At 36.8% G+C, this 12,741-nt stretch overlaps 1 protein-coding gene across 1 annotated transcript in view; it reads left to right on the forward strand.

Annotated features, from left to right (window-relative positions):
- Positions 1–12,741, forward strand: part of LOC121672762 (lysine-specific demethylase 7A-like) — a gene marked incomplete at its 5' end in the record, with an annotated part of 37,258 nt that overhangs the window by 15,216 nt on the left and 9,301 nt on the right. Inside the window, 6 exons of the mRNA XM_042045569.1 lie at positions 2,121–2,212; positions 5,211–5,300; positions 6,163–6,372; positions 7,816–7,940; positions 8,447–8,604; positions 11,758–11,855. Of these exons, the coding sequence (XP_041901503.1) occupies positions 2,121–2,212; positions 5,211–5,300; positions 6,163–6,372; positions 7,816–7,940; positions 8,447–8,604; positions 11,758–11,855 (773 nt within the window). The remainder of the gene's footprint in view (positions 1–2,120; positions 2,213–5,210; positions 5,301–6,162; positions 6,373–7,815; positions 7,941–8,446; positions 8,605–11,757; positions 11,856–12,741) is intronic.

Consider the following 12,741-nt stretch of genomic DNA (forward strand, 5'->3'; position numbering starts at 1 on the left):
GGCATTAGTTTTTTTTCTCAGGCTTCTTTCATATCAGTTAAGATCTTTTAATGTCTTTTAATAGCCTTTCCTTTGAGCAAATTTGTGAAATGATCCCACTAACTTACATCTATGGATTTCTTCTTGGTGGCTTCACAGCTGAACACAGAAGTTTTCATGCACTTCTACAAATTATCTCTTCTCCTTTCAGCAAATTAAAGCCTTGAACACCACTTGTTTCCTAAGTGAGCATTTAAAGTCTTGGGGTGAGCCTAGAGAAACTCAGAAATCTTGCCAAATAGAACAAACTTGCAGAAAATTTTTCCTTCCAAGAAGAGTATTTTTATCTTGAAAGCTTGCGTTGATTTGTCTCATTCATGCATATTTAGTGTTTACAAACTCGTCAGAAGACATAGGAGCTGTGTTCCTGCTGGAAAAGCAGTGGAACACGTATGTTTCTGTAAGATCTAGCTAACTATATGCTGTGTCTGTTTGTCCCACTCTTCCCCCTCCCCTTTTTATCCCATGACTCCTTGAGTCCAGAGGCTGGGAGCCTCTGGTGGCTTGTGTTTTAGGGGAGGGCTGTGAAGCTTATTCTCATGTTATGTTTCATCTTTGGTTTAGCAGATGTTTTGTTGCTGAACAATGCTCTGACCTATCAACTCATCATAAAAAATAAAAATGAATGTTTCCGTGGCTAGGGTGAAGGTTATATTGGGTTTTGGCATCAAGACTCACATGAATTAGGTGTTTGCTAGTCAGAATCCATTGTTTTATGAATAAAGGATGATGCTAGTTTGGTTGTATTAGGATAATGGTGATGTCCAACTGTTAGCAGTACTTTATATGAAATTCAGGTCAGTAAGGAAAATCAACACAGCATGTCTTCCTGGTTCTTTTTATAAAATAGCAGCAGGGTCACAAACATTTTGATTTTGACTTTTTGTTGGCAGAAAGTGTTTCATCATAAGTATTGCATTCACCTAAATTATTTTTCTTAATTCTTGGGGTTTCAAAATAGGCAATTTGTGCTGTTGTTAATGCATCCTGTACTCGTTAATTTGAATTACTTTCAGTTCATGCAGTTGTTTCTATTGCATCTAAAAAATTCAGCCTGTGGTACTGCACTGTATTCTTAAAATTTTATCAACTGAGTCAGCTAATGGGCAGGAAGGTTTCTGCTGCCAGTACCTCTCATACCCTTTAACAAGTAGGAGGCCTTTGAGAGAAGAACAGCTGTTTACTCACAGAACCTTCCTTTTTCTGCCAGCTTCCTAATACATTATCCATGAGAACGGTGTTTTATTAGTGTATTCTTTTAAGGGAATAAAATGAGCCAAATGGTTCTAGTGTTGATCCATTTGCTACTGACAAGTGGAAATATTTGTCAGGAACATGAGGAAAGGTTTTAATCTCCTTTTGTCTGCTTATGGAGGATTTGTCTTTTCTCTACTTCTTTTACCCCCATGAAGCAAAAGAGAGAGTGAAAATGAATTGCAATTGCTTGGGAACACCATCTTCCTTCACTAAGAAGAGAAGCTTCTGTGGCAGAGTGGTTTCCACCCCCTGTCCCGTTTGATTTTGGGAGGAAAAATGATGTAAACCATATGAGGGGGAACTGTGATAATTGGAAGGGTGACAAAAAATGTTTGGGAAGTGGAAGTATGCTAGTGTGAGCCATTTGCATATGTATGGAGATAAGCAATGCGAATTCTAATTTAGAGATACATCCCACATCCTGCTGGTCCCCTTTGACTAAAATATTTCTCAATGAAGTAAGACTGTCTTTTTTCTTCAAATGTTATTTTTCATTCTGTATTTTAGATCTGGGTTCTTTTTCCCTAATTGACCTTTAAGTATGTTGTAAACTAACCCTAATTCACACAAGAATAAGTTAAGAAAAGGTTTTATGTAGAAGCACTTTAGGGTTGGATTTGGTTTTTTTGTTGTCATTGTTGTTGTTACAGTATGCATGTAAATGCAGGATGTCAAGTTTCATTTGCTTGCACAATTTTTCCTTTATTGTGCTGTTGCACAATGGCGGCTTTATTGACTGAAGGGTAGAAGAAGACGGGTAGAAGGGTATACTGAAGGTCTTCGCTGTTAGTGTGTTTCTAAATTGGTTTCTGTATCCTTTTTAGAACTGAGGGAAGATGGTTTCCAGCCTCCAAGCTATTTAGTGCAAGGAGTGAAGGCTTTACTTACTGCTTTAAAGTTATGGATGAAAAAAGAAGTAAGTATAAGTGTTGTTTGCTATTTTGGTGAGCTCTGTTTTGATTTAGAACTAAGTGAAGGTCTATGCCCTTTTAAAGTTTATTTTTATCTGTTAATGAGTACTGGAAAAGTCTATTGAAAGTATATACTGCTGATTTGGGGAAGAATCATAATGACAATTTTATATTCCATGATGCTAATAAAGTCTGTTAGACCATTTAATAAGCTCAAGTATTGTAGCTGATTGAAGTAGAATCTTGCTTTTTACCTCAGGATGGGATAAGAATGCCAGAGGATAAGGTGATAAGATGGGGCTTTTTGTAAGAAATGTGTTTATGTAGTCAATCCTAGGCTGAGGCAGTGGAGGGATGGAATGCCATGATGTTTAGCTTCTTCCATTCATGTCAGTGGTTTGGAAAGCACATTTCAGCTACACCTGCTGAAGAGTAGGTTTAGATTCAGATTGAGGAATATTAACTTCAATTGAATACTGTCCTTGCTCAACATTGATTGACTCTTGTGAAATCATAAGTATGCCATCAGTGCTGGCTTTGCTGGTGCTCTTCTCTTCAAGAAAGCTTGTTTGTTTTGGCACAGAACTGGGTCTGGTCTAACTCCATGTGTTTTTTCATGTGTCTGTGCTTATAAGCCCTCTTGGAACTGGTGCTCCTGGGAAGTGCTGTTCACTGACAGGCGGTTTGGTTCTTACTGAGGGTATTAATTCTGGTTTGTTGCTGCCTGTGATGATTTGAACTGGCTCTTTGAGATCTCTCAAAGCTCTTTCTGCCCACAAGTTCTACTTGTAAGAGAATTTACTATACAACACTTACGACAATTGCACAATGCTGCATCCAACAGTATGAGCTTTGTGGAAGTAAACATGAGGTGCAAATGCAGAAATGGTTTTTATGTGTGGAATGTGCTGGGGTCCAGCCTGTGTAGCATTACTGATCCCAGATGAAGCTCTGGTGACCCTCTGAGTTGGTTCTCCAGTGTCTCTTGGTCTCTGCTGTTCAGAATGAAAGCTTGCTAATGTGTAATATAGTAGTGTTTACAGGATGCTGGGCCTAAGCTGTTAAACCATGTGTGAATCCAAGCTATCTCTGCATCTGTGGCATGGATAATAAGCAAGCTAAGTGATCAGGCTACTGAACTGAGATCAAACATAGCCTATATAAATTCTTATTGTGATTTGAAATCGGATTCAAATTCCTTTTTTCTAGATTGCTGTAGTATAGTAGCATTTGTATACTGTCTAGTAGCCCACTAAGTATTTTGATTAATACTTCATGTGGAATGTGATAGGTTTTCTGCTTTTCTGTGGAAGAGAAATCAATTGCACTTGCTGCATTCCGAATGCTTGTTAATGAGGCCTGTGAGTATTCCCAAACCACTGGATGAGCAGACGCACCCGTTGTGGGTTTCACCCCAAGACAGGGAGGAAAGTGCAGAGCATCAGTGATTTAGCCACAGTGTTGTCTGCTGTCCACCAGCTGTCATGTTTCATACCCTGCATCCATCTTTTCTGGCTACTGCCTTGTACACGAGCCAGTCTTGTCTATGCGGCAGACCTTGTGGGTGATAGCTTTGTAGCTGTAGGCAGGTGAGGACAGGAGGAGCTTTGTACCTTGCTGTTTGGTCTGCTCATGCTGAGGATTTCAGACAGTTTCTGAAAAAGGAATGACAACTGTGTGCTCCCCAAATGAGAGCCCTACTCATGAGGTTTCACATTTGTGTCATGGAGTATGTCTTTCCAACGTAGGTGAATTATCTTAGAGGATTGTTTCGTGCCACTTTCTAGAGAATTTCAAACTCATCTTCTTTTGAAAGAGGGAAGTAGGAAGGACTGAATGGTCCTAAAATGACCAACAACTTGATGGAAAAATTATACGGTTTAGTGACAGAGGTGCTGTTTTCTCCAGGGTGAATGTGTAGAGGTGATACATTCAGAGAACGAACCATGGTAAATAATAGCAGCTGATTTAATCTTCCCTGTAGAATTAGAGGCACTGAAATGAATGATTATATCATGATTGTATGTTGATGTTGGGTTTTTCTGGGAGGGGGAGAAAGCATTTGTTTTAATGACTGAGAGGAAGCCAGGTTCAATGAAATGCACATACAGTATTGAATTGCTTCTAGCAATCATTTTGCTGCTGAATCTCATTTTTGAAATGTGGCTAGCTGAAAGTGTTTGGGATGTTTTTCCATTTAAATAGTTGATTACAGGAATTCATGTCAGTCATTCTAGCTTGTGTGTTAAGTGATGTTTTATCTGTTTAATCCTAAGTAAAAGTGTTTTGAGGGACCTTTAAGCTACATACAAAATATTTTTTGCTACATCTAACTGCAGAATGTTTGGATTTTTGTTGTGTGTGTGTATATATATGAAATCTGTCTCTGATAGTTTCAGAGGATTAAAGAGAACATAAACTCTTACAGCTTTCTGCATTTTTTTTTAAAAAATGGGTATTTTTTCTGAGTTGCATTTTCCAACCTACTACATTATAAATAAGCTAAAAAGGTAACTTGTAGGAATTAGATGTCAGGAAGATGTCTCAAAACCTGCATCTTGGTTACTCATGATTATTCTTGATTTGCTCTTGCGATTTAATTTTTGTTGGGGTGAAATTGCCTTAGTCTTAAGATGTTTTTAAAGTTGTGACTCTAATGAATGTCAGAAGTATTGCTCTATACTGACCATGGTAAAGGGAAAATAGGTGATTACTGTACTGAGGGTAAAAAAAAATTAAGTGGTTGTCAGTATGGCTTTGTCTTATCTCTTCTTTGGATTCTTGGAGACGTTGAGAGATATCTGCTGACTACTAAAGCTTGGACTGGAAGCTACTGTGTGTGTATCAGTCCTGGCAGTTTGGAGTCATTATTACAGAAATGAATCTGGTTTTTCTTTTACTTTTATTTTTTTTCCCCTTGTAGTTTTATTTCATACTATTTCTGCTTTTATCTGGAAAAAAACCAAAACAGCTAAGTATCTTTTCTTCCCCCTTTGCATACAGCTTGTAACAGAACATGCCTTTGAAATTCCAGACAACATTAGGCCTGGGCATCTCATCAAAGAGCTCTCTAAAGTGATTCGTTCTGTAGAGGTAAGAATGGAGGCAACCCTACGTAAGCCTGCAGGAAATAAATCTTTGAATCAGGGAACTCCATAGTAGTTATGCTTCTGTTTGACCATATTCACCTTTTAATTTATTTAACATTCATTTAATAATAGAACATCAAGAGGAAAACTGTTGGGAATACTAAGCTATGGGTATTTCAGATAAAGAAAATGGATAGTGAACGCTTTATGTACTTTTTGTTAATTTTTAGATTTTAATGGTGAAATCAGTTGTAGGTTAGTATTTCTAAAATGTAGTTACTTATAACTACTTAAAATAATTACTGTTAATGTGTTGTTAGAGATTTTAATCTGAAATTCTGTGCATATTCCATACTCCTATTCACTTGTTTGTTAATTCAGGTCCAGTTGTCATCTCTTCTGCTCACTTTTATGTTTTGTGGCTGTTTGTTACATAGTCAGTGGGGGAGGGTTTCCCTTTTGTTTTGGTTTTTTTAATTCTCTCCCATACCAGTGTTCTGCTCCTTTATTCCTCAGTGATTATTGATTCTTGAAAAATTCTCATATTTCTATGTGAAGAGAACTGATCTGAGGGGATGTGATCTGTTGTGTACAACACATGTCTATCCTATGCTGCCTTTCTGAATAAAACCTTGTGTTTTGTTGGCACTACTGTTGTGGAGTAGCACAAAAGCCTCAAATGGGAAAGAGGTGTGCAGTAGAACTAAACTTTGGACATCAAATCCAAATGAAATATGTAGTATTTCTCTAAAAGGTCTAACAATTTTCCTTACATAATTTACATTTAATTAGATTAATAAGAAGCAGCACTTAAGCATGTGGATTTATTCCTCTGAGACTATTCTGAAAAGTGCTTTTAATTACAGGAGGAAAACAGCAAATTAGTTAAAACTCAGGGAATTCTTGGGGTGTCTCCAACTTCACGATCTTCACATGAGACAGCTTCCCCTCACCACTCCAGACGAAGGGTGAGGAAGCTGCGAGACCATGCTACCAAAACTCCTTCTAATCTGGACATCCTGGAACTCCACACTAGGGAGGTACTGAAAAGGCTGGAGATGTCACCATGGGAAGAGGCAAGTATGAAGTCATGTGCAAGGAAAAACAAAACCAGAGTAGATTTCTAATCTATGTTGAAAAGAAAATGGTTTTAAGATGCATAGGAATACAGAGTAGAACTCTTTGTCATATGAGATATGGATAGGTTTGGTTCTGGTTTCTTTTGATTTTTCCCAGTAGGAATATCTCTTTTCCTTGATAATTGTTTTGTGGAGGTTCCTTCAACATTTTGTTTCCGAGGGTGCCCTGAATCCACTACCCACTTCAAGTACAGTTTTTGAATTAGGTCTGATGTTGTTGTCAAGTGGTACTTTTAATCAGTTCTGTGAAGGAAAGGGAACTTGGAAATCCTTGGCTTGGTGAGGCTCTGAGCCAGCTTGCTTCTCTGTGTTTTTACATAGCTGTTTCTTATAGTTCAGTTACTATAATTGATTAGCCTTGGTTTTTTGGTCATGTTCCTATTTCCTTTATTACTGTACCTACCTACCAGTAAGCCTCAGGCTACCTTTGGTCTCTGTATTGGGGCTGAGGACTTTGTGGTTGTATTGCAAAAGTATCATGAGGCAAATGAGTGAAATGTAGTATCTTGAAAAATACTTTTTTTTGAGGTTTGATGATGTTATTTCAAAGAACAGCAGCAGAAGCTGAAGGGCTAAGAGAATGGAAATAAGTAGCTTTCTGAGAATAAGAAATTATGACATATTTAGTTGGGACAGGATGGACTGTCATAGTGGAGATATAATTATTTGGGTCCTTATGTTGGTGTTCATAACGCATGGAACAAGAGACATTCATTTAGCCCCTAAAGACATGAAGCTGAATTTAAAATTTACCACAAATAGTTAACCCATGCAGTTCATTGCTCCTGAACAAATGTTTAGGAGTATCAGTCATTGTCCTTCAATGTAGAAATAAAAGGATCATTATCAGTATGGATTTGTAAAAAAGAAAAATTATTTTACATGGTCCTAGTTTGGGACGTAATTGTATTGCTGATTGCTTCAGAGTATATCTCAAATGTAAATTGCTTTCAGCTAAAAAAGTTCTGCTTATGGCAGGTTACTTTTCATTACTGATGTTTTGCTGTGCTCTAAATCAGTTCTGAGATACTAATTTCAGAGAAGCACATACCCAATCCAGGAGTTGCTGTAGCAGTTCCAAGCCCATCTTTCAGCTGGCCTGTCTCTATTGGTATTTCTCCAAAGGAAACATAAAAGGAGTATTATAGGAAAGTTGTATTTGTTTTAGATGCTTCAGGAGAGTATAGATGGTTCAAGGAAGGAGAAGGTGCAGTCGTCTTCTGAAGTTCTTTACATCCCAACATGTTTTGTCTGCGCTTTTTTCAGTTGCTTATCCAGGTGGTAACCATCCTAGTAATGAATTTGATCTTTTATGGAGTGCAGAAAAACAATTGAATTCATTGGAATGAATAATTAGCAAAACTGGTTTTACTTCTTTAGGATATCACAAGCTCAAAACTGAATGGGAGGTTTAACAAGCCGTTTCAGCCCTCTTCTACAGTACCTGAATGGAGAACGAAAGACAATGATCTTCGCCTTCTGCTGTCAAATGGAAGAATAATTAGGTATAAAGGACTGATTGTGGATAGTTTTTCCTGGTCATTATGGTCTGGAGTATGCTAATTGTTAATATTTCTAGTTGTAGAGCTCTAAGTTCTTACCAGTAAGAGTCAGGTTAGGAATACAGAAGGAATGTCTGTGTCTGCTGTCCCCTAGTGGAGCCACAGTTAGGGAGTGAAGAGGAAGGGGGATTCTTTGCATGTTCCTTTGTTACAGCATTTCATTCCGTTGGCTCAGTGGGGTCTGTACTGAAGGGAATGCTTCAAAGTAGAAAAAGTTATGTATCTGTCTATTAGAGTGCTTCTCATTAAAAGTACTCTGGTGTTAAACTTGTATCCTTATGGAAATGACAGTTACATAGGAAGTAAATGGGAATACCTACAATTCAGAATGAAGAGATGAGCATAAGACAACATTACTGTTATATCTTGAGAGTGTGTTGTAAATAATAAAAGGAAAACAGTTGCTTAAGGTTTTTAAGAGTAACATGACTTTTTTTTCTTGTGAGAAGAGACGAGAGACGTCCATTTACAGATCGAAGTCTTTACACAGCAGATAGTGAAGATGAAGATGACAGGACAAGGTCGAAAAAGACAGCTGTGAAGGTAGAAGACCAGCCCTCAGGATGTGAAGGAGAAGGGAATGCAGATGCCCAGAAACCACTGAACAGTAAGATTGTCTCCAAGTCTTACCAGTTGAACATTTTGATGGCCTCAGTGAGGGTCTAACTACTGTTAGTTAGTCTGACTGAAATATTACAGCATATGAAGAGGATAAAGAAATAAATTAGAGGAGTAGTATTAGAAGTTACACAGAACATTTCTCAAATATTATCTGTCCACTGAAGAAGCTAACAGAATAGAGATGAAAAGTAAAACTCATCTTTTTATGTTAGTGCTGTCTTGAATGCTATGGACAGCATTTTTCACAGCGGAGGTTTAATTGGCGTTCTGAATGAGTATTTGTTACTCTACGTCTGCTTCATAATGTAAGAATGCTGATTTGATTTTGTTTTTAAAACCAAAATATACCTTATCATGAAAAGCTCATCACATCATTTCACTGTAGAGAATGAAAGATCATATTCGTAGATAATTTTAAAGCTATCTTGTATTTCACTTTTTCTGTTCCATTTGACAATTTCATACTTGCTTATACAATTTTGTATGTTTTACTAATGAATTGCTTTATTCCATACAAGTGATAAGACATAGTTTAGCATTAATAAAATCTTATACTTCCAACCTGCAAGGTTAGGAAAGAATTTAGGTAATCTGTAAAGCACTTTAATCCCACTTTCCAGTGCTTTAAACCATCCTTCACTAGGAACTAATCTTTTCTTGGTCTTTCTGTGGCCTCAAGCTGTCCTGCCAAGTGTTCAGCACTGTATTAGTAAAGTATCAATATTGAATGCCTGTTGCCAATGCCTACTTTTAACATCACTATCTGTGTGCAGATAGAATTAGTCCTTGACACAGCTGTTCAGCTCTCTGCTTAATTGTAGGTCACATGCTTTCACAGTAGAGCTTACAAGGGCTCAGGAGGTATGTACTAGGAAACTGAAGTCAACACTTAAAATAAGACTCCTCTAGAGACTTACAGTTCCCTGAGTTTCCTGGACAACAGTCCATAACATTTGACTCTGCTGTCAGCCTGAATAAAATATTTAATTATTTTCATTTATAAAGCAAACTATAATCCCTGTTGACTGTGCTTCCAGATGTCACAGAGGACAGTATTAGAAAACCTGCACATGAATGAGGTCTTTCTTGGGTATTCTTGAAACAACAGGGCAAACAGCTTGTTGAGTGAAGGCTTACTGTAGTGTTTTTCCACTTCCAAAATTAAACTAAGTAAATCAAACTAAATTTTGCACTTTAATCAAAGATTAAATCATACAGAGAAATAGTAAATTTTCTTCAAAATTGTTGCTCTTATTTGATATAGAATGAATATGGCAGTGAGTATCCAAATGTATTAAATGTACTTAGAACTGGAAGTGAATGTTGAGATTGTTCTTCCAAAAATTGAGTGCTCAGGACTATTGCTGATATTTTTAATTGAGTATTGAGCATCTTCAAACTTCCCTATTACCTATATGTAATTATTTTACCTTAACTGAGACTCTAGGGACAGGGGTAAGGTATTGTCTGCAGAGAATTCCAGAAAAGGAACTACCTGTTCCTGTAACAGTTGCTGACTTCCATTGTTCTTTCTGGGATTGAGGCCAAGAGGAATGTCCACAGACAGATGCCTTTAAACAGATCAAGCTCTATCTAGCTTTGTGTGTCATGCCAAGATGATGGTTTTAAATGGTGACCCAGAGGTATCAGAGAGACAAAGATCAAGTGCTGTCCTTAATAGAGCAAGGTGCTTTGTGTGGATGAAGAGAAGGTGATCTGAGATTTTTCTAAATTCACAGTGTCTTAGCCTGATCTCACAGATAAGGACTACTGTCACTCACCCAATTTCAGGAGTATTCCTCCTGGTCTCTGAAGGCATACAGAGCCATAGATTTTCTTGGAAAAGACAGTAGTCTAAAGGAAAATTCTTTTGATCTCTAAAATTATATTTTCTGTATTGTTCATGCTATTGCTTATCCTAGAATCTTGTTTGCCTTTTTGAAATGAGCCAAAGGCATGAGTTATCATCAGAAATCCCTCAGGTTGGTTTGAGCTGCAGTAGTTAAAAATATTCATTTTATTGTTGTATGTTGAGCAATAATTTATCTAGCTTAATTTCCTATACAGTGGTGTTGCTCATTTAATGTGCTTGGATATTCCTTGTGGTTCTTTCTAATACTATCTTTAGTTATAGTCTTCTCTAGCTTCTGGTCCCAGCTGTTCAACTCACTCACTTTCTGATAATAAGTCTCATTCTTAGCTTTCTTCTGACTCTAAAAATAATTACCACTGTGTAGTGTTTGGAAATCAATAATATCCCTTAAAATATATTTGGTGCCTAATTGTGATGTTTGCCACAGTCTTCAATAGGAGCAAACCTCTACTAGAATTGCACTGTATATATGGTTACAGGTACATCCTTTATTCTTGCATAATTATGGTTAGGAAGAATTGTGTTCTGTTTATGTGGTTTCATATAAAACTATGCTGAAAACAAACCAACGTTTCAATTTTACTTGTCTTCATTCCAGAGTTAATTTCTGATCTGTGTAGCTTTACGTTCAGCATAGTTTTGTATGAAACTACTAATCCTTTAAAAGTCATGTTTCTTTCTTTATCCCCTATTTCCTTGACACACAGTCATAATTTTTTTATCCTACCTTGCTTTTCTCCAAAAAACTTGTGCTACCTAGGCTGCAGATTGTCATCTTTAACGAATTTATACTTAATCCAGATTTTTGCCAGCAGCCTTGACACAGGTATACATACAGCTCACTGGCCTTGAGCCTTGGAATCCAAACACTTAGAAATGTGTTTCCTGCTTGTGGTTCTTTGGGACAAATGCTGTCTTTTAAGGGTACAAGTTGTTGAGATCTGCTCTGACTCCAGCCTGTACACAAAAGCAGAACTGCCCAAGGTGCCACCTCTGGAGTAGGTGCTCTGTGGGAGAGAAGAAACACAAGCTCCTGTTGCATCTGATTTCTCTTCCTGTCTTTATCTGCTCAGTTGCTTGAGGAGTCTATTAGATAACTCACTGTAGTTCTAAGCAAACTTGTGAACCAGATCAGTGTGTGCATTTGCCTTTGTTTACAGACTGTTAAAAACTAAATATGTGTTTCTTGGTTTTTGCTTCAAAAATAATTGTTAAATATTAACGTAGTAAATCTTGTGTCTTATATTTTAATTCTTCTCTCTGCAGTGTTCTTTGAAAGTGTGAAATCAGAACTCAGGAACGGATCCTCAGAGTACTCTGATATTTCTGATTCAGAAGAATCTGAGCCTGATTGCACTACACAGGTACATCTAGAAAAAAGTCACAGAAATTAATGATGCAATTAAATGTAATTTTGCTCACGTCCTTCACATTTATCTGGTCAAAGTTTGTGTTAAAGCAGCAATGACAAAGTATTCTTGTTCAGATTAATATCTCAAACAATGTTCTGCTTCATTCTTAATTTATTCTAGTGTTGAGAAAAAAGATGATAAGATATGCTAACCTGAGCCAAGTTTTATGATTTCATTGTCATTGGGGTGGGGTTGGCAGAGGATGAGCCCTGCTCTGGAGCAAGCAAAGTCTGAGAAAAGTCAGATCCTAATTGCTTTATTTATTTCTTTAATAACAAGTCTAAATTTTATCATTCGAATTATGATTATCTCCCACACAGTTTCATTTTAGAGCATTCATTTAGAAACAATCTTACAGGTATTCAGTTTTATAAACAACCTGAAGTGGCTAAATCCTATTCAGGTATTTTAGACTGTTGGAAATAGATGGGAGTTCTCATTTGGGAATTTGAGGGTCTAAATTGTGGTGATTTCTTCAGAACTAAACAAAATATGAATGCACACATATGTATAGATATTTACAAATATATTTTAATACAACTTCTAGAATTTAGAAATGTGTATATATCTATAAATAAGTATTTTTTCATTTCATTAATTTTCATTGCAAATTGGGTTTGTACTTAGTAATTTAAATTTTTATTGGTTAGCAGTAAGGTGAAGTGATTACCTCACATTTTTGTTTTGTGCTTCTGGAAGGCTAGTGCCTTGATCTTTATTTCAGTTGTCAGCCTATTATAAGACTTTACAAGAAGTCTTTAAGTTCCTCCTCTTTCCATGGTGGTTGAGATTGTTTTTTTTTTTTTGATACTTGATGTCTTTCATCATTACCTAATCT

This window comes from Corvus kubaryi, unplaced genomic scaffold (assembly GCF_017639235.1).
Source record: "Corvus kubaryi isolate FWS band 111438036 unplaced genomic scaffold, C.kubaryi_AGA036_p1.0 64937, whole genome shotgun sequence".
NCBI classification, from domain to species: domain Eukaryota; kingdom Metazoa; phylum Chordata; class Aves; order Passeriformes; family Corvidae; genus Corvus; species Corvus kubaryi.